Source organism: Schistocerca piceifrons, chromosome 1, assembly GCF_021461385.2.
Source record: "Schistocerca piceifrons isolate TAMUIC-IGC-003096 chromosome 1, iqSchPice1.1, whole genome shotgun sequence".
NCBI classification, from domain to species: Eukaryota; Metazoa; Arthropoda; class Insecta; order Orthoptera; family Acrididae; genus Schistocerca; species Schistocerca piceifrons.
The window spans coordinates 846,215,084-846,239,635 of NC_060138.1; the positions used below are offsets into that span (position 1 = coordinate 846,215,084).

The following is a 24,552-nucleotide window of genomic DNA, read 5'->3' on the forward strand; positions in this document are numbered from 1 at the left end:
TGGTTGAAAGATTGAATGGTGCGCAGATAACTTAGTTTTGGTACTGACTTCCTTGTTGCAGAAGAGAGTAGATCGTAGCTGAGCGCTCACTGCATTAGCTTTGCTACACCTTGCTTCCAGTTCTTTCACTATGTTGCCATCCTGTGAGAATATGCATTATAAGTACTTGAAACTGTCCACCTATTCTAACTTTGTTCCTCCTACTTGGTTCTCAATCTGTTTATATCTCTTTCCCACTGACATTACTTTCGTTTTGGAAATACTAATCTTCATACCGTAGTCCTTACATTTCTGATCTAGCTCTGAAATATTACTCTGCAAACTTTCTATCGAATCTGCCACCACAGCTAAGTCATCCGCATATGCGAGACTGCTTATTTTGTGTTCACATATCTTAATCTCACCCAGCCAGTCTATTATTTTCAACGTATGATCCATAAATAATATGAACAACAGTGGAGATAGGTTGCAGCCTTGTCTTACCCCTGAAACTACTCTAAACCATGAACTCAGTTTACCGTCAACTCCAACGGCTGCCTGGCTATCCATGTAAAGACCTTTAATTGCTTGCAAAAGTTTGCCTCCTATTCCATAATCTCGTGGAACAGACAATAACTTCCTCCTAGGAAACCGGTCATATGCCTTTTCTAGATCTATAAAGCATAGATACAATTCCTTGTTCCACTCGTAACACTTCTCCATTATTTGGCGTAAGCTAAAGATCTGGTCCTGACAACCTCTAAGAGGCCTAAACTCACACTGATTTTCATCCAATTTTTCCTCAACTAATACTCGCACTTTCCTTTCAACAATACCTGAGAAGATTTTACCCACAATGCTGATTAAAGAGATGTCTCTGTAGTTGTTACAATCTTTTCTGTTTCCATATTTAAAGGTTGGTGTGATTACTGCTTTCGTCCAGGCTGATGGAACCTGTCACAACTCCCACGCCGTTTCAATAATCCTGTGTAGCCATTTAAGGCCTGACATTCCACTGTATTTGATGAGTTCTGACTTAATTTCATCCACCCCAGGTGCTTTATTGCACTGCAATCTATTGACCATTTTCTCCACTTCCTCAAATGTGATCCTATTTCCATCATCATTCCTATCCCATTCTACCTCGAAATCTGAAGCATTACTGATCGCATTTTCACCTACATTGAGCAACTCTTCAAAATATTCCCTCCATCTGCCCAAGGCATCAACAGGATTCACTAGCAGTTTTCCTGACCTGTCCAAAATACTTGTCATTTCCTTCTTACCTCCCTTTCGAAGACTGCTAATTACACTCCAGAATGGTTTTCCAGCAGCTTGACCCAAAGTCTCCAACCTGTTTCCAAAGTCTTCTTGGATGCTGCAATTATATGTTTGGCTTTGTTTCTTTCTTCAACATAGCTTTCTCTGTCTACCTGAGTTCTAGTATGTAGCCATTTTTGATACGCCTTGTTTTTCCTTTTACAGGCTGTCTAGACTGTGTCATTCCACCAAGCTGTTTGCTTCATCCTACCTTTACACACTTCTTTTCAAAGACATTCTTTGGCCACTTCTAGTACTTTGTCCCTGTACCTTGTCCATTCCTTTTCCAATGACTGTAATTGACTACATTCAACTAACTGGTACCTTTCTGAGATCACTGTTATGTACTTGTGCCTGATTTCCTTATCCTGAAGTTTCTCCACTCTTATCCTCCTATATATGGACCTGACCTCCTGCACTTTCGGCCTCACAATACCAATTTCACTGCAGATTAAATAGTGATCAGTGTCATCAAAGAATCCTCTGAGTACACCTGTGTCCCTCACAACCTTCCTGAATTCCTGATCTGTTATTATGTAGTCAATGACAGATCTGGTTCCCCTGTCTTCCGAAGTATACCGGTGAATGACTGGTGAATGTTCTTATGTTTAAAAACGGAGTTTGTGATTATTTAGCCCATACTGGCACAGGAATCCAAGAGTTGTTTCCCGTTTCTGTTGGCCTCCATGTCCTCTCCAAATTTACCCATAACCTTTTCATACCCTTCTGTTCGATTTCCAATCCTGGCATTAAAATCACCCATGAGCAGAACACTGTCCTTGTCCTTTGCTCTAACAACTACATCACTGAGTGCGTCATAAAAACTATCCATCTTATCTAGATCTGTCCCTTCACGATGCGAATATACTGACACAATCCTAATTTTCTTGCTAGACACTGTCAAATCTATCCACATCAGTCATTCGTTTACATACCTTATTGCAACTACGCTGGGTTCCATTTCTTTCCTGATGTAAAGCCCTACACCCCCTTGTGCTATTCCTGCTTTGACTCTTGACAAGTAGACCTTGTATTCTCCCACTTCCTCTTCTTTCTCACCCCTTACCCGAATGTCACTAATGGCTAAAATGTCCAACCCCATCTTACCTGCAGCCTCTGCCAGCTCTGCATTCTTCCCAGAGTAGCCCCCATTGATATTAATAGCTCCCCATCTCGTTACCATTCGTTTGCCGAGTCGTATCTTAGGGGTCCCTGGTTTGTCATTTAGAGGTGGGACTCCGTCACCTCCAAAGGTCCGAGGCATTTTGCTGTGATTGTTGCCAGCATCACACCTAAAGTACCACAGAAGCAGGTTGCTAGCCTTACTTGCCCCGGGTCCCATTGAGTTTTACCCCTAATGGTTGAGGGACTAACCGGTGGATTTGGTAGTCTTTGCCATCTGAGCACAATGGTGACCACGACTCAGAATATGTCAGAGATGCCCAACCTTATTCCAAAGTAACTGGTATCCCGACTGTCAGCAGTAAAGGAAACAAAAGAAAAATGCGGAGTAGGTATTAAAATTCATGGAGAAGAAATAAAAACTTTGAGGTTCGCCGATGACATTGTAATTCTGTCAGAGACAGCAAAGGACTTGGAAGAGCAGTTGAATGGAATGGTCAGTGTCTTGAAAGGAGGATATAAGATGAACATCAACAAAAGCAAAACAAGGATAATGGAATGTAGTCTAATTAAGTCGGGTGATGCTGAGGGAATTAGATTAGGAAATGAGACACTTAAAGTAGTAAAGGAGTTTTGCTATTTGGGGAGCAAAATTACTGATGATGGTCGAAGTAGAGAGGATATAAAATGTAGACTGGCAATGGCAAGGAAAGCGTTTCTGAAGAAGAGTAATTTGTTAACATCCAGTATAGATTTAAGTGTCAGGAAGTCATTTCTGAAAGTATTCGTATGGAGTGTAGCCATGTATGGAAGTAAAACATGGACAATAAATAGTTTGGACAAGAAGAGAATAGAAGCTTTCAAAATGTGGTGCTACAGAAGAATGCTGAAGATTAGATGGGTAGATCACATAACTAATGAGGAAGTATTGAATAGGATTGGGGAGAAGAGAAGTTTGTGGCACAACTTGACCAGAAGAAGGGATCGGTTGGTAGGACATGTTCTGAGGCATCAAGGAATCACCAATTTAGTATTGGAGGGCAGCGTGGAGGGTAAAAATCTTAGAGGAAGACCAAGAGATGAATACACTAAGCAGATTCAGAAGGATGTAGGTTGCAGTAGGTACTGGGAGATGAAAAAGCTTGCACAGGATAGAGTAGCATGGAGAGCTGCATCAAACCAGTCTCAGGACTGAAGACCACAACAACAACAACAACAACAACAACACTGTAATCACCTGACCAAAAGTCTTGTTCCTCCTGCCACCGAACTTCGCTAATTCCCACTATATCTAACTTTAACCTATCCATTTCCCTTTTTAAATTTTCCAATCTACCTGCCCGATTAAGGGATCTGACATTCCACGCTCCGATCCGTAGAATGCCAGTTTTCTTTCTCCTGATAACAACGTCCTCTTGGGTAGTCCCCACCCGGAGATCCAAATGGGGGATTATTTTTCCTCCCTAATATTTTACCCAAGAGGACACCATCATCATTTAACCATACAGTAAAACTGCATGTCCTTGTGAAAAATTACAGCTGTAGTTTCCTCTTGCTTTCAGCCTTTCAAAGTACCAGCACAGCAAGGCCATTTTGGTTAGTGTTACAAGGCCAGATCAGTCAATCATCCAGACTGTTGCCCCCACAACTACTGAAAAGGCTGCTGCCCCTCTTCAGGAGCCACACGTTTGTCTGGCCTCCAACAGATACCCCTTCGTTGTTGCACCTACGGTACAGCCATCTGTATCGCTGAGGCATGCAAGCGTCTCCACCAACGGCAAGGTCCATGGTTCATTGGGTTGGGGGGGGGGGGGGGGGGAAGAGAGACCTGTTGATAAGCAAAGTATATTCCTCATTAAAATTTCCCTGTAACTGTAATGTACCTTTTGCATTTCTCTCTCTCTCTCTCTCTCTCTCTCTCTCTCTCTTAAGGGAAAGAGAAAAGGTGAAGCGATAGCCCAGCAAGCCCAGCATAGAGCCTGCGCCTACCGTCAAGTATTTTTTATTTCAAATGTTAAAAAACGTTAGACGTTTTTCCTGTTCCTGGGTAAGAGGAGGGACTCGCTTCCTGTTAATAAACGGAGGCAGACGCACGGTATTTTAGAGCGAAATTGGCGGTAGCCATTTTGATGGTAAGGATATGTAAAAAGTCTGTTTTTTGTGTGCATCAAAGAAAAGAATATAATATTATTTTACTAACTGAAAGATTGTATGACTCATTATTCCAAGTAGTTCTGCAATATATAAAAACCCAAGAAGCCCACCTATGTACTTCGGAGTTATCACGAAGATCCGATCACATCATCATGGACACGGTCAAGATTTTGTAGGTGGATTTGGCGATCAGACATAGTATTATTAATTGGCATAGCTCAACTTATTGTGCTTGTCAGACATGCCTAAACATTAATCTCATTATTTCTATATATCTTAACTTTAATTAATTTTTTTTATATTATGAAACCATTTTAGAAGCTAGAGGATATTCACTAAGTTGTGACTCAAATACAGTCTCATTCCCATTCTAAACTACAAAGCAGCATAATTGCCCACTATTTGCTTCACTAAAGCAAAGTGATTTAATACAAAAGTGAACACATTCTGTTGCTAAGATTACTTAATAGAGAGCCACCTTTTCCATAGTAAGTTATTTATCAGTGAATAATTCTCATTCAGGAGTATAAACCTCTTCAAATTTCTTCTTTAGATAGTCTGTGACAGGTTTTACTTTGTACAATTTTGTGGGAGTTCCAGTCTCTTAAATAATCATATTTGTCATTAAAATGAACTCCAAGAGAAGACTAAATCTACATTCTTGTGGAGATATTTCCATAGCAGTTTTAATTCCTTAACAAATATTTCTTCATAATTGAGAAGTGAAATACAAATTTTCATAAATTTAGTGTTAAAATTTTTTAGTGTCACAAAATATTTTCTAAACAATTTCCATTACCTATTGCACTCCTTTAGGGATTGAATTTCTGGAAACACGGAAACAAATATTTTTTTACTTACAACTGACAAGTCAATTATCATTTGTCGTAGATGTAGCCTTAAAATCCTTTCAGTAGTTTTTTTTTTTTTTTAGTAATTATTTATTTTCCAAATAACTTTCACCTACTACTTTTCCCACTTAGTGGTTGAATTTCGAAACATGCTGAAACACAATTTTAATTTTCTGACTGAGAAACCAAATATCAGTTTTTGTAGTTCTAGCTTGATAAAAACTTTCATCCCCTGATTCACCCAATTAGGGGCAGAGTTTTCAAAAACAGTGAAACACTTTTTTGATTTCTAATTGAGAAGCCAAATTTAAATTTTCATAGATTAAGCTTTAAAAATGCTTTCTTAATAAAATCCAGGATGGAATGTAACAATACGAGAGAAGGAAAGTTGCTACTCACCATATAGCAGAGATGCTGAGTCACGATAGGCACAGTAAAAAGATTCACACAATTATAACTTTTGGCCATTAAGGCCTTTGTCAGCAGTAGACACATACACAAAAGCACGTGCGCACACACACTCATGCAAGTGCAACTTGCACACACGTCTGCAGTCTCAGAGAGCTGAAACTACACTGCGAGCAGCAGCACCAGTGCATGATGGGAGTGGCGACTGGGTGTGGGTAAGGAGGATGCTGGGGCAGGGAGGGGCGAGTGATAGTATGGTGGGAGTGGCGGACAGTGAAGTTTTGCAGTTTAGATGGAGGGCAGGAGAGAAGATGTAGAGAGGGGAGGGGGAGGGGGGGTTATGTAGCGGAAAGGAGAGAAATAAAAATAAATTAAAAGACTGGGTTTGGCGGTGAAATGACTGCTGTGTACTGCTGGAATGGGAACAGGGAGGGGGCTGGATGGGTGAGGAGAATGACTAATGAAGGTTGAGGCCAGGAGGGTTACGGGAATGGGATGTATTGCAGGGAAAGTTCCCACCTGCGCAATTCAAAAAAGCTGGTGTTGGTGGGAAGGATCCATACGGCACAGGCTGTGAAGCTGTCATTGACATGAGGAGTATCATGTTTGGCAGCGTGTTCAGCTACAGGGTGGTGCACTTGTTTTTTTTGCCACAGTTTGTCGGTGGTTGTTCATGCGGAAAGACAGCTTGTTGGTTGTCATACCTATACAGAATGCAGCACAGTGGTTTCAGCTTAGCTTGTAAATCACATGACTGGTTTCACAGGTAGCCCTGCCTTTGGGATAGGTGATGTTAGTGACTGGACTGGAGTAGGTGGTGGTAGGAGGATATATGGGACACAGGTCTTGCATCTAGGTCTATTACAAGGGTATGAGCCATGAGGTAGGGCGTTGGGAGAAGGGGTTGTGTAAGGATGGATGAGTATATTGTGTAGGTTCGGTGGATGGCGAAATACCATGGTAGGAGGGGTGGGAATGATAGTGGGTAGGACATTTCTCATTTCAGGGCACGACGAGAGATAATTGGAACCCTGGCGGAGAATGTACAGCCTATCCTCCCGTGGTCGTCGCATCTGCAGTGACCCCCCTGCGGGTTCGGGGGTAAGAATAGGCCCGCGGTATTCCTGCCTGTCGTAAGAGGCGACTAAAAGGAGTCTCAAACGTTTCGGCCTTCTGTGATGGTCCCCTCTTGGGTGTGACCTCCTTTTTGTTTCCAAATTTCCGTTGTTAGTGCGTGCCATTTGGGGAAGGACACCTTACGTGGTGTTTTTCTATTGGTCCATCATGCTTCACCATCTTGCGTGTTACCTGTTGTCGTGTGGGCGGGACTACGCCCAACGTCTTCTGGGTTGTCTCCTTCTCGCCTTGTGCGCACTCTTCTTCTTAGCGCCTACGACAACTGTGGACCCTCTCAACACCTAAAATCCAGCACGGTAGCCAGTCCGTTGTGGTGGGGTCGTCATGTACCCTCTTGGTGGTAGCCCCCTGACCACGCAGGGATCGCACTACAGATGCCAGAGCTGTTTCCTCCCCATGCATGCCAAGGAGTATGTGCCCATCTTGTCTGGGGCACGGGGACTCCGGGCAATGGGGTATCGGCCAGGTACCCGTTGCTTTGGCTGGGTGGCGCCCTTGGGGAGAGCCCTCGTTCGGAGTAGGTGGCATCTGGGCGGATGTGGCGCAATGAAGCGCAATAAATCACACCAAGCTGGTGGTCGCACGGCCACCAGCGTCTCTAAGCGAGGTAGAGTCGACTTTGATGCTGCACAATATGACCCTCAGACGTTCCCCTCGTTGGCTGCGCCATGGGAGGGACGCCGATCTAGTGCCAAGCGGGAGCCTTACGTACCGCACTACCTTGTCTGCAGCAGGACTGATGGTGACTCCTTTCTTACGACGAAGCCTATGTTTTTTGTGGAACACCTGGAGGATAAGTTTGGGGAAGTGGCGGGGTTGTCAAAAATGAGGAATGGGTCCATCCTCCTCAAGACGTCCTCCCCAGCCCAGTCACGAGCGTTGCTCTTGTGTGATAAGCTGGGTGACGTCCCTGTTACCGTCACTCCCCACAGTAGCTTAAATATGGTCCAGGGGATTATTTACCATCGTGACCTCTTGTTGCAATCCGATGACGAGCTGAGAGCCGACTTGGAACGACGTGGTGTGCATTTTGTCCGTCGTGTACATAGAGGACCCAAGACAAACAGGGTGGCCACCGGTGCCTTTATCTTGGCCTTCGAGGGTGATGTCTTGCCCGAGAAGGTCAAGGTGATGGTTTACCGTTGCGACGTCAAGCCATACGTGCCTCCCCCGATGCGGTGCTTCCAGTGCTGGAAGTTTGGGCATATGTCCTCCCGTTGCCCATCCAGCGCTACATGTCGAGATTGCGGACGCCCCTCTCATCCTGATTCTCCATGTGCGCCTCCGCCTGTATGTGTCAACTGTGGGGAGCACCACTCTCCATGCTCGCCGGATTGCCCCGTTCTTCATAAGGAGCGGAAGATAATGGAATTTAAGACCCTGGACCGGCTTACTTATCGCGAGGCTAAACAGAAATATGAAAGGTTGTATCCTGCTTCCATTCGAACATCTTATGCTGCAGCCACGTTATCGTCGCCCACGCGAGCGACGGTTGTCGCCTCATCTGTGCCGCCTTCAGTGGGCCCTCGGGGCCGTGTATCTCTGTCTACCCCCCTCGTGCCTGGGGGCAAGCCTTCCTCTGTTGCCCCCTTAGCAGTTGGGGGCAAACCCTCTTCTGTCGCTCCCCCCCACGCTTACTTCGGGAGTGACATCTGCTCCACAACCGGGAGGCTCGATCCCTCCCCCTCCTTCTCCGCCGGCGTTGCCTCCGCCGGTTCCTCTCTCGCGGAAGGGGTCCCTCGGGGCTCTCCCTTCCTCCGTTTCTTCTCCTACCCAGCCGGATGTCAGCCAGTGGCTGAAGGTTCCGCCACCTGCTGGTCGTAGGGCTTCTGCGTCGTCGTCAGCCTCCGACGCTCCTTCAGAGAAGCTCTCCCAGCCCTCTCACCCTAAGGGCCGACGTGAGAAGAAGGAACGGCATGTGTCCAAGAAGAAGGACGTTCCGGCGGTTTCTGCACCGCCTGCTGTACCTAGTCCTGGCTCTGGGGATGAGGTGGTGATCCTCGCCTCTGCCGCGGATCTCGCCCTCACGGAACCCTTGGGGGCCTCTCCTATGGACTCAGCTGACTCTCCCCCGGTGGCGGCAGTTGGCTCTGAGGCGCTGTCTGCCTCTTAGTCGCATTCACGCCCTCCCAGTCCCTTCCTGCTTCCATTCTCCAATGGAACTGCAGTGGTTATTTCCGCCACCTGCCTGAGCTCCGGATGCTTCTGAGTGATTCCCCTGTTCTCTGCATTGCTCTGCAAGAAACTTGGTTTCCGGCACTGCGGACCCCCACCCTTCGCGGTTATCGGGGATACTATAAGAACCTCGCTGCCTGTCAACGGGCGTCAGGTGGGGTTTGTCTTTTTGTTCACCACTCTGCCTGTAGCTCGCCAGTACCCCTTCAGACGCCTTTAGAGGCAGTCGCTGTCAGGGTTGAGCTCTCGCCGGCTATTACTGTTTGCTCTGTTTACATTCCTCCGGACGGGGAGCTCCCCCGACATGTCTTGGCTGCACTGCTGGCTCAACTTCCGCCACCTTTGCTGCTTCTCGGCGATTTCAATGCCCACAACCCTCTATGGGGTGGGACTGTCTCCGATGACCGCGGTCGGGCCGTGGAGCATGTGTTGGCTCAGCTCGACCTTAGCCTCTTGAACACCGGTGCTCCCACGCATTTCAGTGTGGCCCATGGCTCGTTCTCGACCATCGATCTCTCTATTTGCAGCCCTGGCCTCGTCCCATCCCTCCACTGGAGAGTGCATCCAGACCTGTGTGGTAGTGACCATTTTCCCATCTATTTGTCACTGCCCCAGTGTCATTCTCCTGGGCGCTTGCCCCGCTGGGCTCTCCACAGGGCTGACTGGCCAGCTTTTACTTCCGCTGCAACCATTGAGTCTCCCCCACAGGGTGACATTGACGAGGTGGTCCGTGTTTTCACCACGTCCATCATTTCAGCAGCCGAGGCTGCCATCCCCCGTTCCTCTGGTCTCCCTCGGCGGAAGGCTGTCCCCTGGTGGTCGCCGGAGATTGCTGAGGCTATTCGCGACTGTAGGCGGGCTCTCCAGCATCATAGGCGGCACCCGTCTCTGGAGACCCTCATCGCCTTTAAGAGGCTCCGTGCCTTCGCCCGTCGTCTTATTGCACGGCGTAAGCAGGAGTGCTGGGAGAGGTACGTCTCCTCCATGGGCTCCCGTGTCTCCTCCTCACTCGTGTGGTCCCGGAATACGGCGGATTTATGGATCCCAGACCCGTATGGGTGTCCCTGGGCTCTCCTTGGACGGCGCTGTCTGCACGGACGCTGCCGCCATTGCTGAACGGCTAGCCGCGCACTTTGCTCAGAGCTCTGCGACTGCATCCTATCCCCCCGCCTTTCGCTCTGTAAAGGAGCGAGCCGAGCGGACGCCGTTCTCATTCCACACGCGTCATTCTGAAAAATACAATGCTCCTTTCAGCGAGAGGGGATTCCTCGCTGCCCTCGCCGATTGCTCTGATACAGCACCAGGACCGGACTGCATCCACGCACAGATGCTGAAGCATCTCTCCAGGGACTGCCAGAGACACATTCTCGCGATATTTAATCGCATTTGGAGCGAAGGCGTGTTCCCGTCGCAATGGCGAGAGGGTGTTATTGTCCCCATCTTGAAGCCCGGTGCGGACCCACTGGCGGTGGACAGCTATCGTCCCATTACCCTCACCAACGTTTTGTGCAAATTGCTCGAACGTATGGTGGGGCGGCGTTTATGTTGGGTCCTTGAGTCGCGTGGTCTCCTCGCTCCATCCCAGGGTGGCTTCCGTCGGGGCCGGTCTGCAGTGGACAATTTGGTGCGGCTGGAATCTGCTGTCCGTACGCCTTTGCCCGACGTCAGCATCTCGTTGCTGTATTTTTCGATCTGCGGAAGGCGTATGACACCACATGGAGGCATCACATCCTCGCCACGTTGCATGAGTGGGGTCTTCGTGGTCGGCTCCCGGCTTTTCTTCAAAGCTTTTTATTGCGCCGCTCTTTCCGGGTGCAAGTCGGTGCCACCTCTAGTTCCTCTTATATACAGGAAAATGGGGTCCCGCAGGGCTCGGTGTTGAGCGTCTCCTTATTTTTAGTGGCCATTAATGGTCTGGCTGCAGCTGTGGGGTCGTCGGTGTCTCCTTCTTTGTAGCCGACGACTTCTGCATCTCATTTAGCTCCACGACTACAGGAGTCGCCGAACGCAGGCTGCAAGTCGCCGTTCGCAAGGCAGCATCATGGGCTCTGACTCATGGTTTTCAGTTCTCTGCTGCCAAGACTCGAGTTATGCACTTCTGCAGGCGTCGGACGGTCCACCCTCATCCTGCACTTTACCTCGACAGCCACCTGCTTGAAGTGGTGGACACTTGCCGCTTCTTGGGACTCGTGTTTGATGCCCGGCTCACATGGGTTCCTCATATTACTCAGCTGAAGCAAAAATGCTGGCGGCACCTCAACGCTCTCGCTGCCTTAGCCACACGTCTTGGGGTGCGGATCGCTGCACGCTGCTGCGATTGTACAGAGCCCTTGTGCAGTCTCGGCTTGATTATGGGAGCCTGGCCTATCGGTCTGCATCACCCTTAGTGTTGAAGTTGTTAGACCCCATACACCACTGTGGGATTCGGCTTGCAACTGGCGCTTTTCGTACGAGCCCTGTGGATAGTCTACTGGTGGAGGCCGGGGTTCCCCCACTGCGGATTCGCCGCCATCGACTGCTCGCCGACTATGCTGTCCACGTGCATTGCTCGCCAGGCCATCCCAATCGTCGCCTGCTTTTCCCTGCCATGGTCCTCCATCTGCCCGAACGGCGACCTAGGTCTGGGCTTTCCGTCGCTGTCCGCGTTCAGTCCCTGCTGTCGGAATTGGGTTCATTCCCTCTTCCGCCTCCCTTCCGGGTCCGTGCACCTACGCCTCCCTGGTGTTTGTCCCGGCTGTCCGTCCGTCTGGACTTGGCACAGGGACCCAAGGACTCGGTTCCGCCTGTGGCCCTCCGTCGCCGTTTTCTTGCGCTCCTCGCCTCATTTCCGGGCTGTGAGCCTGTCTGCACTGATGGTTCCCTGGTTGATGGTCGCACTGTCTACGCTTTTGCTCACGCTGCCCATGTTGAACAGCGCTCCTTGCCAGCTGGCTGTAGTGTTTTTACTGCAGAGCTGGTGGCCATCTTGCGCGCTCTTGAGCATATGCGTTCCTGCTCAGGTGCGTCCATCGTCGTCTGCAGTGACTCCCTGAGCAGCCTCCAGGCCATCGACCGCTGCTATCCCTCTTCTCCTCTGGTGTCCTCTATTCGGGAGTCTGTTTCCACCATTACCCACTCTGGTCGTTCGGTGGTTTTTGTTTGGACGCCAGGTCACGTTGGCATCCCGGGGAACGAACGTGTTGACAGGCTGGCCAAAGGGGCGACAATGAAGGCCATCCTCCGCATTAACACTGCGAACACTTTTATGCCTGATATTTCCGATCTTGTAAGGAAAAGAAAATGTCAAGCTACAGAGGCCCAATAAATTTAGTATGCAATTTCTTGTAATGCAGATGTTTCTTATTTATTTCCTGAACATCGTATTTCCTGGTGTAGCATGTCACCACGTCTTAGCAGCTAAGAGTATGAGGTTGTCGATCTTGTAAGACGCAGCTGGCACATCAAAACGCTTGCCTTGCTGCCTGCCTCAGCCAGCCGTGCCACGTGCCAGCCCACTTGAATGGTCACAGCGAGCGACACGGCTCCCTGGAGCAGGGAGCGCTCCGCGGCTCACAACGGAGCCGACTAGCTGGAACAGCCTGCTCTAGCTCCTTACATGTTGACGGTGTAGTGACTGCAAAGATAAGATTAATGTGATTACAGCTTGCACAGTGGTATTTAAGGAGTCATTTTTCCTGCACTTCATAACTTAATATATTGTATAAAGGGAAGTACCCTTGCCTTGCACTTTGCAGTAGTTTGCAGAATAAGGATGTAGATGAAGAAGTAGAAGTAGATGTTGTTGTTGTTGTGGTCTTCAGTCCTGAGACTGGTTTGATGCAGCTCTCCATGCTACTCTATCCTGTGCAAGCTTCTTCATCTCCCAGTACCTACTGCAACTTACATCCTTCTGAATCTGCTTAGTGTATTGATCTCTTGGTCTCCCTCTACGATTTTTACCCTCCACGGTGCCCTCCAATGCTAAATTTGGGATCCCTTGATGCCTCAAAACATGTCGTACCAACCGATCCCTTCTTCTAGTCAAGTTGTGCCACAAACTCCTATTCAATACCTCCCCATTAGTTACGTGATCTACCCACCTTATCTTCAGCATTCTTCGGTAGCAACACATTTCGAAAGCTTCTATTCTCTTCTTGTCCAAACTAGTTACCGTCCATGTAGATGTACGCTGTATGAAAAACCAAACACCAAGGAACAGTCGAACACAGCACTGCTAGAGAGACTTTGAAACTCAATTTCCAAGTTAAGTGGTGGTGGTGGTGGTGGTGGTGGTGGTGGTGGTGGTGGTGGTGCAGAAAACAATCTAGTTCAATATCATCTCCTTGCTGAGGATTGTAGTAAGCTGTAGGGCAACCAGCTATGGTGGATGTTAGATGTGCTGGTAAGACTCTTGGACTCGTTTCATCAGGAGCAGGTCACACTGGTGAGCAGTGAGTTGGTGGCATAAACACATCAAAAGTAAAATAATCTGAAGAGAACGTTAGTTGTGTTTGAAATGGAATGTCATGTCGTCTCAGCTTCTGCCAGTTGAATTAAATTTTTATATTGATTCGTGTGACTGAGATTTTATAAAAAAGAGAACTGAAGAAAAATAATAACCTTGCTTCTGTTGATTGTATTCCAGCAGAATGAAAGATAGAACCTGTAGGAATAGTATAACTTATATAAAATTGCTAATATTGAAATATTATTTTATGATTTTTTTGGAAGTGAGGAAGTTAATTTGAAATATTGAGTTTAATATTAGCTGTAGAAGTTAATTTCTGATATCTTCTTTAAATATTCCTGGTTGAAATTAACTCCCCAAAAGATATTTACTGATTGTTAAACAGTTAGTAGTATTAGAAAACTTTTAATCTCGTCTGCTGGTGACAAAGTTTCTGAAATGGTGAAACAGTGCATAGAAAGTTTTTACTTGCTTATTAATTGATTTGCCTTCCACCACCCAGCACCAGATTCTCATTAGATTGACTAGAATGTTAACTGACAACATTGTTCGGAGGTCAGTGACTGATCTTAAAATTATGCAGTTTGCATATTTTCGTTACTGATAAGATTGGTAAAAGAAATCTCAAGAATACTGAAATAAAAGTTTGATAAAGTAAAGGCTGATTGAACACTAGTAGCATTCTGGTACTGCCAGCAAACAATTTGTCAGCAACTCTCCTTTGCTGCAGCCTGAAAAAGTTTGATAAAGTAAAGGCTGATTGAACACTAGTAGCGTTCTGGTACTGCCAGCAAACAATTTGTCAGCAACTCTCCTTTGCTGCAGCCTGAAAAAGTTCTAAAATGCAACATAATAAATAGAGATGTCACATTAATGGAAGAGGAAAGTAGGTTTCTTGATTCAAACATAGCTGTTACCATTAAATTAACGTAATTATTTAATCGATAATGACACATTTTATGAGACAGCATTCAAAATAACAAAGGGGGGGGGGGGGGGAGAGAGAGAGAGAGAGAGAGAGAGAGAGAGAGAGAGAGAAGAGAGAGAGAGGAGAAGAGTGCAGCTCCTGCATTTGTACAGTCAAAACAAATTACAGCGACTGCCTTCAACTTGCTTTACAGAGTGTCTTTATAAAGTTTCTATTCACCAAGCGAAGAAGTTTATAATTAGGTAAGCTTTCGGAGTCAGTGGCGTGGCTCCTTCATAGAGATGAGTTGAAGGGGAAGGAAGAGGGGTGAAGGAAAAGGACTGGAGAAGTCGAGGAAAAGGGGTAGATTTCGGGAAGGTCACCCAGAACCATGGGGTTAGGGGCGACTTACCGCACAGAATGGAAAGGAAAGACCAATTGTTGGGGACTGCACGAGATGAGATTTGAAAACATGAGAGCGAAAGTTGAAAGACAGGATATTATGCAAGGCAGAGATTACTGCTTAAGCATCATGCATGAGTTATTAAGAGTGAAAAGCTAAGTGCATTGAATGTAACAGAGATGGGAGGGGGACGGTGAAAAATAGACGGGTAAGACAATGAAAGATGTAGAAAACGAAAACAGAGAGAAGAAAGAGTAGTTACAGTGAAGAAATTCTGAGATGAATGAAGAAATGCTGAGACGGAAGAAGTTAACATAAATTAAGGCCAGGTGGGTGGTGAGAACCAAGGACTTCTTGTAGGGCTATTTCTCACCTGCAGAATTCAGAGAAACTGGTGTCTAGGGGAAGAATCCAGATGGTGCATGTGGTGAAACAGGCACAGAGGTCACGATTGTTATGCTGTCGAGCAAGCTCTGCAACAGGATATTGCGTGTTGCCAGTATACACCCTCTGCCTATGCCCAGTCATCCTAATTGATAATTTGGTGGTAGTCACACCAGTGTAAAAGGCCAAACAGTGTTAACATAACAGCTGGTATATGACGTGTTGTTTTACAGGTGGCTGTCCCTTTAATAGTATATGTTTTGCCAGTTACAGGGCCACTATAGGTGGTGCAGGAGAGTGCATAGGGCAAGTCTTGTATCAGGGACAGTCATAGGGGTAGGAGTCATAGGGTAGGGAGATGGGTACAGGAGCAGCATAGGGTCTGCCAAGAATATTGCGGTGATCGGGAGGTTGACGAAAAGGTATTCTCGGTGTGGTGGACAAAATTTCAGACAGAATGGATTTCAATTCATGGCATTATATTAGAAAGCCATTGCCCTGTCAAAGTAGCTGATTAATACATTCCAGACGAGGGTAATACTGAGTCACCATTGTTATGCTCCAAAGTTGTTTTTTGGAGGGATCAGCAGTACCAGGATTGGATATGATGGCCCGGGAAATCTGCTTATGAGCTAGGCTGGTGGGGTAATTACATGCAGTGAAGGTTGCGGGGGAGAATGGTGATGTATTGCTGTTAAGAGTCTGCATGCAAACAAGTCCATTTGCCTCAAATGCCAAGGCTGTATGGGCGGGGGAATATTTGAAATGGCAAAGATAACAACTGTTAAAATGTAGGTTGTTTGTTGGCAGGTTTAATGTGGACAGAAGTGTGTTTCTGGCCTTCGGTGAGGACGAGATCAACATCAAGGAAAGTGGCATGGAATTTGGAATAGGACTATGCGAAATTTAATTGGGAGAAGGTATTCAGAAATTCCAGGAATTTTAACAGATCGGCCTCACCGTGAGTCAATATGGTAAAGATATCATCAATGTATCTGAGCCAAACCAGGGGCTGAAGACATATGGATCCCAGGAAAGTCTAAAAGCCTCCTCCCCCCCCCCCCCCAATCCCCGCCCCCAGTGACCCATGAAAATGTTGGCATACGAAGGAGCCGTCCTGGGTTCTGGGTTCCCATTGCCATACCCCTGATCTGTATATATGTCTGCCCTCAAAGGTGAAATAGTTGTTGGTAAGCGTAAAGTTGATTAAGGTGAGGAGGAGGAGGAATTTCATAGGTTTGGAACCAGGTGCGTACTGACTGAGGAAATGTTCATCGGCAGACCGATCATGTACCTGGGGGATGTTGGTATAAAGGGAGGTTGGATGGGCACAGATTTAAGATGGTTTCAGATGATCTAGGAAATGTTTGGTATCTTTGTTATAGGAGGGGACTCTTTGTACTATGAGTTGAAGGTGCTGATTAACTAAGGCAGATACACATTCGGTAGGTATTTTGAAGCCAGCAACATATTTGTTCAGATGCAGACTCTTTACAGCAATACAGTACCACTCTCACCTCAGCCTTCACTGCATGTAATTACCCCACCAGCCTAATTCAAAAGCAGATTTCCCGGGCCATCACATCCAGTCCTGGTACTACTGATCGCTCCAAAAAACACAACTTCGGGACACACCACTGGTGACTCAGTATTATCCTGGCCTGGAATGTATTAATCAGCTATTTCAACAGGGCCATGACATCCTAAAATCATGCCCTGAAGTGAGATCCTTTCTACCTGAAACGTTTCCCACCACACCTAGAATAGGTTTTCGTTGCCCTCCCAACCTCCGCAATGTTCTTGTCAGACCCTATGCTCTTTCTGCACCCATCATTCTACCCTATGGCTCCTATCCCTGTGACCATCCCCACTGCAAGACTTCCCCTATGCACCCTCCTACCACCACCCATGGCAGCTCTGTAATTGGCAAAACATATGCTATCAAAAGGACAGCCATCTGTGACACGACACATGTTGTATACCAGCTGTTAAGTAAGCACTGTTCAACCTTTTACATCAGCATGACTACCACCAAATTATCAATTTGGATAAGTGGGCATAGGCAGAGGGTGTATACTGGCAACACACAATATCATGTTGCAGAGCATGCTCTACAACATGACAATTATGACCTTGGTGCCTGTTTCACCACACTCGCCATCTGGGTTCTTCCCCCAGACGCGAGTTTCTGAACTCCGCAGGTCTTCTAGTGCTACAACATGTCCTTGGTTCTTGCCATCCACCTGGCCTTAATTTACGTCTCAGTATTTCTTCACAGTAACTACTCTTTTCGTAACTTCGTTTTAGTTTTCTACATCTTTCATTGTCTTACCCATCTGTTTTTCACTGCCCCCGCCCATCTCTATTATGTACAATGCGCTTAGCCTTTCACTCTTATCAACTGATGCATGATGTTTAAGCAGTAATCTCTGTATTGTATATTACCCTGTCTTCCACATTTGAGTTTTCAGATTTTCAAATCTCGTCTGATGCAGTCTCCAACAATCAGTCTTTACTTCTCATCCCATGTGGTAATTCCCAAAGTTCTTGGTGACTTTCCTGAAATCTACCCCTTTTGCTAGACTTCTCCAGTCCTTTTCCTTCACTCCTCATCCTTCCCCTTCAATCCTTCTGTGTGAAGGAGGAGCCACTGGCTCAGAAAGCTTTCCTAATTATAACTTTCTTTGATGTGTGTGTTCTGCCACTGCTTGATGAGTAGATTTTTTTATCTATATAATGAAATTATTTTGTCAAAAATTGATTGTTTTCGTTGTTATTTAATTTTATAAAGTAGGTATAGAAACATTTCTTTTGGATAATCTTTATATGAACCGTAAGAATATCTTTTTATATTAAATTATAATCTTTTCTCCTTAATTTACAGATCTATTTACACCGAGAAAATATATTCATAATATCTTTTAGCATCAATTAAACATTTGTGGATATTTTATTAATTATTCAAAAAGCAACATTTCACTTATAAAGCTGTGTTAAAAAATTGCATTAATCATCATGAGTAGTAGTTTAAATTCCTTACAGTACGTTGTTTCTTTCTCTATTCTCATTCCCGTTACCTCATGCATTTAGTACAGCATTTATTAAATATTATGCACAATTTGAAAAGGCATCAGTTTTATAATGTTTAGAATCAAAAATTAAAAAAAGAAACAAAATGGTTTTGTTGATTGACTATGATGATTGATTTTACAGATCCGACAACTTCCAGAGTCTGTAATAGTTGAAACAACAGAATACAAATGCCTGCAGTCACAGTTCTCTGTCTTGTACAATGAGTCCATGCAGCTGAAGACTCAGTTGGATGAAGCTAGGACACAGTTACAGACCAGCAAGAATGCACACCTGAGACACATAGAAATGATGGAAGTAAGTTACACATGTTAATCTGTATTAGTTTCTCCAGTTTCTATTCAGATGGAAAATTTTATGCCCCCCTTTAGAAATCTTTACCATGTTTGAATTAAGATGACAGTTATTCGCTTAAGTTTTTCTCATGTATCACTAATGTTTGAATTATTTGACATTACTAGAAGTCTGATACTACTGTATTGGTGATACCTATCAACTTTTTGGAAAAAATAATGAGTTGGTGGGTTAGTTGTCTGCATTTCCTGTGGATTGCAATTATGATCTTTCACTATGAAGAAGGAAGGAAGGAAGGAAGGAAGGAAGGAAGGTTGGGTTAATGTCCTGTCGACTTGGAGGTTATTAGAGATGGAGCACAAGCTCGGAATGTGTCAACATTAGGAAAAGAAATCAGCCATGCACTTTCAAAGGAACCATCGTGGCATTTGCCTGAAGGGTAAAGGGAAATCATGCAAAACCAAGCTGTGCATGGCCAGACACAGGTTTGAACTGTCATCCTCCCGAATCTGAGTCCACTGTGCTAACCACTGTACCACCTCGCTTGATCTTTTGCTATGATGTGGAACAAGTTTATTTTACAATGTTAGTACATGCCCTCAATGGAAAGTGTGGCACCTTACAGAAATTTATATTTAACTGTGTTCAGCGTCAACACACCTCCCTCCCCCCTTACATGCGCGCGCTGCGCGCGCACACACACACACACACACACACACACACACACACACACACACACACACACACACGCGCGCATGCGAAAACACACATTATTACTGCTGCTACTACTACTACTACTACTACTACTACTACTACCACTACTACTGCAGCATTCACAAATTCTTCTGTGTAGATAGTGATGGTGATGTGTGGCCATATCAACTGATCTGACAGCTATGACGTATTTATCTTAAATTACAACAATATAGAGAGAGACTGATTGTTACTTACTGTAAAGAAGACGCCTCAAGTTGTAGATAGGCACAATTAAGATACTTACATAAAGCTTTCAGCCACAGCCTCCATCAGTAAAAGAGAGGCACATAAGATTCGCACACACAAGCATATGATGCCCTTCGGGCACGAAGATAGGCAATCAAAGCCTTGGAAAAGGATGTGGTTCAGTTATTCTAGTCCAGGGTGGTATTGGGTGATGAAGGGGACACTCCTTTTTGGCTGGTTCTTGGGGGTGGTTGGAGAATTGGGGGCGTGAGAGGAAATGGTACAGGAGATCTGTTTGCGGACTAGGTGTGGGGGATAGTGCCTGTCTATGATCAGCTTGGTGAGATGCTCAGCACACTGAGCAATGGAGTTTTTGTCACTGCGAATATACCACCCCGGTGACCAGGTTCTATGGGAGGGATTTTTTGGTGTGAAAGGGATAACAGCTGTCAAAACCCTCATACTTTTGTTGGTTGGTGGGTTTAATGTGGATAAAGATGCGGATGGAGCCATCAGAGAGGAGGTGGTCAACATGTGGGAAGGTGGCATGTTGGGTTGAGGAGGACCACGTGAAATGCATGGGAGAGAAGGTGTTAAGATTGTGAAGGAATGAAGATAAGATGTGTTGGCCCTGAGTCCCGATCATGGTGATATCATTGGTGAACCTGAGCCAGACTACGGGTTTGGCATTTTGGGAGGGTAGGAAGGTCTTCTGTAGATGGCCCATAAACAGGTAGGTATAGGAGAGTGCCATGCAGGTGCCCATGGCTGTGGTGCGGATTTGTTTATATACCTTCCCTTCAAATGAGTGGTAGTTGTGGGTTAGGATAAAGTTAGCAAGGTGTTTGAGGAATGAGGTAGTAGGCTTAGAGTCTGATGGAAACTGGGGAAGGTAGTATTCAGTAGTGGTAAGACCATGGGCATGAAGGATGTTGGCATGTAGTGAGGTGGCATGAACAGTGACAGGTAGGGAACCAGCGGGTAAAAGGGTGGGAATGGTGGAGAGTAAGTGAAGGAAGTGGTTGGTGTCTTTGGTATGAGACGCTAGATTAAGAGCAATTGGATAGAGGTGTTGGTCAATGAGGGCCGAAATTCTTTCAGTGGGGGCACAATAACCAGCCACAATGGAGCGTCCAGGATTATTGGGTTTTTGGATTGTGGGGGTTATGCAAAAGGAGGGTGTGCAGGGTGTCATAGGGGTGAGGAGGTAAATGGATTCAGGGGAGATGTTCTGTGAAGGACCTAAGGCTGGGAAGTACCTAGGGCTTTAAACAGGGATTGGTGTTTGTGTTGGACTTCTGGGATGGGGTCATTCCAGCAGAGTTTACAGGTGGCGGAGTCAGATAATTTTCGAACGCCTACCGCATAGTAGTCACTGCAATTCATAACAACAGTGGTGGAACCTTTGTCTGCAGGTAGGATGATTAGGTCAGGATTTGTTTTGAGGTTGTGTATGGCAGTTCTTTCTACTACTGAAGGTTGGTGTTCTGAGCAAGGGAATTGGAAAAGGATGGTGAGACTAAGTTGGAGGCAAGAAATTCCTGGAAGGTGACCAGCAGGTGATTAGGTGGGAGGATGTGGAGAATCACAGTTGGATAGTGATACGAATATGATAGTGTTGATATTATGGTGGTTTTGGTGGGAGGGATTCGTGGCAAAGAAGTGCTTCCATTGCAGGGATTGGAAGAAGGAGAGTAGGTCTTTGACAAGTCCAGCATTGTTAAATTTGGGATTAGGGCTAAAGGGGATGCATTTGGATAGGACTGAAAATTCGGTGGACCTGAGGGTTTTGTTGGAAAGGTTAACAACTGTGTACAGGAATATATTGGCTCTGGATATGCTGGAGAGTTGGTAGTGAGTTTTGGGGATTTGGCAAGTTGAAAAGGTCAGCTAGGCGGGGTTTAGCTGCTATGAGGGACAGACGAGGAGTAACACTGTGGCTGCGATAGGGGTTTGGATAGTTGTTCCCCACAGTGGCAGTAAGGGGTCAGGATGTTGGGTAACTTATGGAGGTGGTGTCTGGATTGTTCCTCCAGGAGCTGGAGAGTGAGGGATTCAATTTCAGAGATGTGATATATGTAGTAGAAATTGCAGAGTAGTAGTATCTTGTGGAGAGGTGATTCTAGAACGCCTGTGCCATGGAGATGTGTTTTTGCAGGACCAAGTTTGTGGGGGCCAGCGAATGGCAGAATCTGGAAAGGCATAGGCCATTGTGAAAGGAGGGGTGGGAGTCAGAAAAAGGAATTTTAATGGTTAAGTGGTTTGAGGAATTCCATGGTTTACACAGCATTTGAGAAGCAGGATGTGGGACTCTATTTAGGATTCTTTTCCGAGCTGGTTCAGAAAGATACAGCAATGGTCTATGATGGCAGGAATGGTGTAAAGGAAATGGGAACGATGCAGAAATGGGCAAAATAGTTTCTATTGTTTGATTTTTGCTGAACAGCTTTCTTAATCATATAACCCTGTGATGTATTACTTTGTTACTTTTTTCTATATCATTACTCTTTTCAGTGTCCATTCTTTCTCATCTTAACTGTGTTTATTCTCCAAATTCCAAACTGCATCTACTTGCGACCCACAGTGTATAAATGATCATCTTTTCAGATTGTTAATACTGCATCCAATGCCACAGATTCTTTCCTCGATAGTTATATTTATTCCATTGATCCCACTTCATCTCTCATCTTGATGTACTTCAGCATTTTGTTTTCTATGCCTGCCCATGGCACATGAACTTTGGATCCTTGACCTAACCTATCCCTCCTCCCACTCCCTTCACTTTCGGCAACACACACACACACACACACACACACACACACACACACACACACGTACCTCATTGTTCCTTTTCACCCCACATTTCAGTTTCTTATGTATTTGTCTATATTTTTTATGTGGTTTTTCAGGCTTTTGTGTGTTTGTGCATATTTTTGTGTATTTGCTTATATTTTTGTGTGTTTGTGGATATTTTTATGTATTTGTGCATATTTTTACATATCTGTGCATATTTTTACATATCTGTTCATGTTTCTGCTTGTCTTTTTTTATGTATCTTTTTGCTTATTCAACTCCTCTCACAACCATCAACACCTATTTTGCTCTTTTCTGTGTCATTCCCGCTAACCATCAACACCTATTTTGCCCATTTCTGTGTTGTTCCCGTTTCCTTTACATCACTCCTGCCACAATGGATCTTTGCTCCTGCTTTCTGTGCTGGTTCAGAAAAATATCCCTTTCCCGTTGCTAAAACCCAATACCACATCCTATTTTTCAAATGCTACCTAAACCACCCAATTCCTCCAAATGGCCTAACTGTAAAGATTCCTTTCTCTGGATCCCACCTCTCCTTTCACAATGACTTACGCCTTTCCAGATTCTGCCAATCCCTGGCCCTCACAAATGTAGTACATCAGAAACACACCTACATGGCACAGGCATCCCAGAACCACCTCTACTCCTTCCACAAGATATTACTACTCTGCAATCCATACTACAAGCATCATATCTCTGAAGCTGTATCCTTTTCTCTCCAGCACCTGGAGGAGCCTTCAGACACCACCTCCATAAGTTAACCAACTTGCTGACATCCTACCGCCGCCTCAGGCACCACTCTCCAACCCCTATTGCACCCACAGGGTTCCTTGTCGTCCACTCCTCATAGCAGCTAAACCCTGCCTAGCTGATCTTTTCAACTTGCTACATCCACCAAAACTCACTACCAGCTCTCCACCAAATCCAGAGCCAAAACATTCACATAACGCTGTTGTTAGCCTTTCCAACAAAACCCACAGCTCCACAGAAGTTTCAGTCCTATCCAAAGGCATTCCGTTTAGCCCTACACCCAAATTTAACCATGCTGAATTTGTCAAATACCTACTCTCCTTCTGTCGATATCTGCAGTGGAAGCACTTCTTTGCTGCCAAACTCTCTGTGTAGGAACTGATATAGTGTTTAAAATGCCGTAAAACACAAATTTATGATACTTTAAGAAACAGGGATAAGATATGGGATGAATGGATGAAAGGGGAAGGGCAAATGAAAAGAAAGGCAAAGACTAGAAATGAAGAGAGTAACGTGATAGTGTGGGAATGTTTGTATGTGCGCAGGCAGAAAACTTTTCTTTGTCTGGGAACATGTTGCAGTGTGAGGCTTTAAAAGTTACTAAAGAGCTTGGAAATACAGAGTTTGATGCCCACAGGATGGCTGGGCAGTTCCAAAGCTAGGCACAAAATCATGTGAAATAAAGTGTGTGGGGAAGCTAAGGATGTGCAGGAAAATGTAACAACAGAAAGGAAGACAATACTCATCTGCAATGCTAATGAAACAAGACTGTTTTATCGCACACTCCCTTCAAAATCTCTAGCTGTTTGAGGTGAAAAACGCATCGGTGGAAAAATGTCAAAGGATAGACTCACTGCACTGCTGTGTGGAACATGTTAGGTGAAATAGAGAAGCCAGTGGTGACTGGAAAGGTGCAAAACTGTGCTGTTTCAAAAACATGTATGTCAGTAAGCTTTGAGTCACATGGCGAAGCAATAAAACGGCATGGATGGTGAGTGGTCTTACGGAAGAATGGCTGGACTCTTTTAATACAAAAACCACCAAGCTCTCCTTTTATCAGACAATTCAACCTGCCACCTAAAAATTAGATTATCAAACATGAAATTGGCTTGTTCCCCCTAAGGTTCAACCAGCCTTATACAAACCATGGGCCAGGGTGTTATTCACACATTCAAGTCCCATTATAGGCCATTACTGATGCAGTCCGTTATTCTTAGTGATGAAGAACCCAAAAATGCATTTGCTCTTACACAGTTGGTTTCTGTGCTGGATGCAGTAAATGGGATTGGCTTGGCAGTAAGAAAAGTAAAGCGCAAAACTGTTATCGAGTGATTCAACAAAACATGGTTTGGAGTGGAGAATGTGTTGCAAGGAT

The 24,552-nt window shown here is 45.5% G+C and overlaps 1 protein-coding gene across 3 annotated transcripts in view; it reads left to right on the forward strand.

The window, feature by feature from the left end:
• The window catches only part of LOC124715465 (E3 ubiquitin-protein ligase Bre1), a 274,712-nt gene that overhangs the window by 104,690 nt on the left and 145,470 nt on the right, over positions 1 to 24,552 (forward strand). For all 3 annotated transcript variants that reach the window (XM_047243098.1, XM_047243099.1, XM_047243100.1), the window contains exon 8: positions 18,501 to 18,674. In XM_047243098.1, the coding sequence (XP_047099054.1) occupies positions 18,501 to 18,674 (174 nt within the window). The remainder of the gene's footprint in view (positions 1 to 18,500; positions 18,675 to 24,552) is intronic.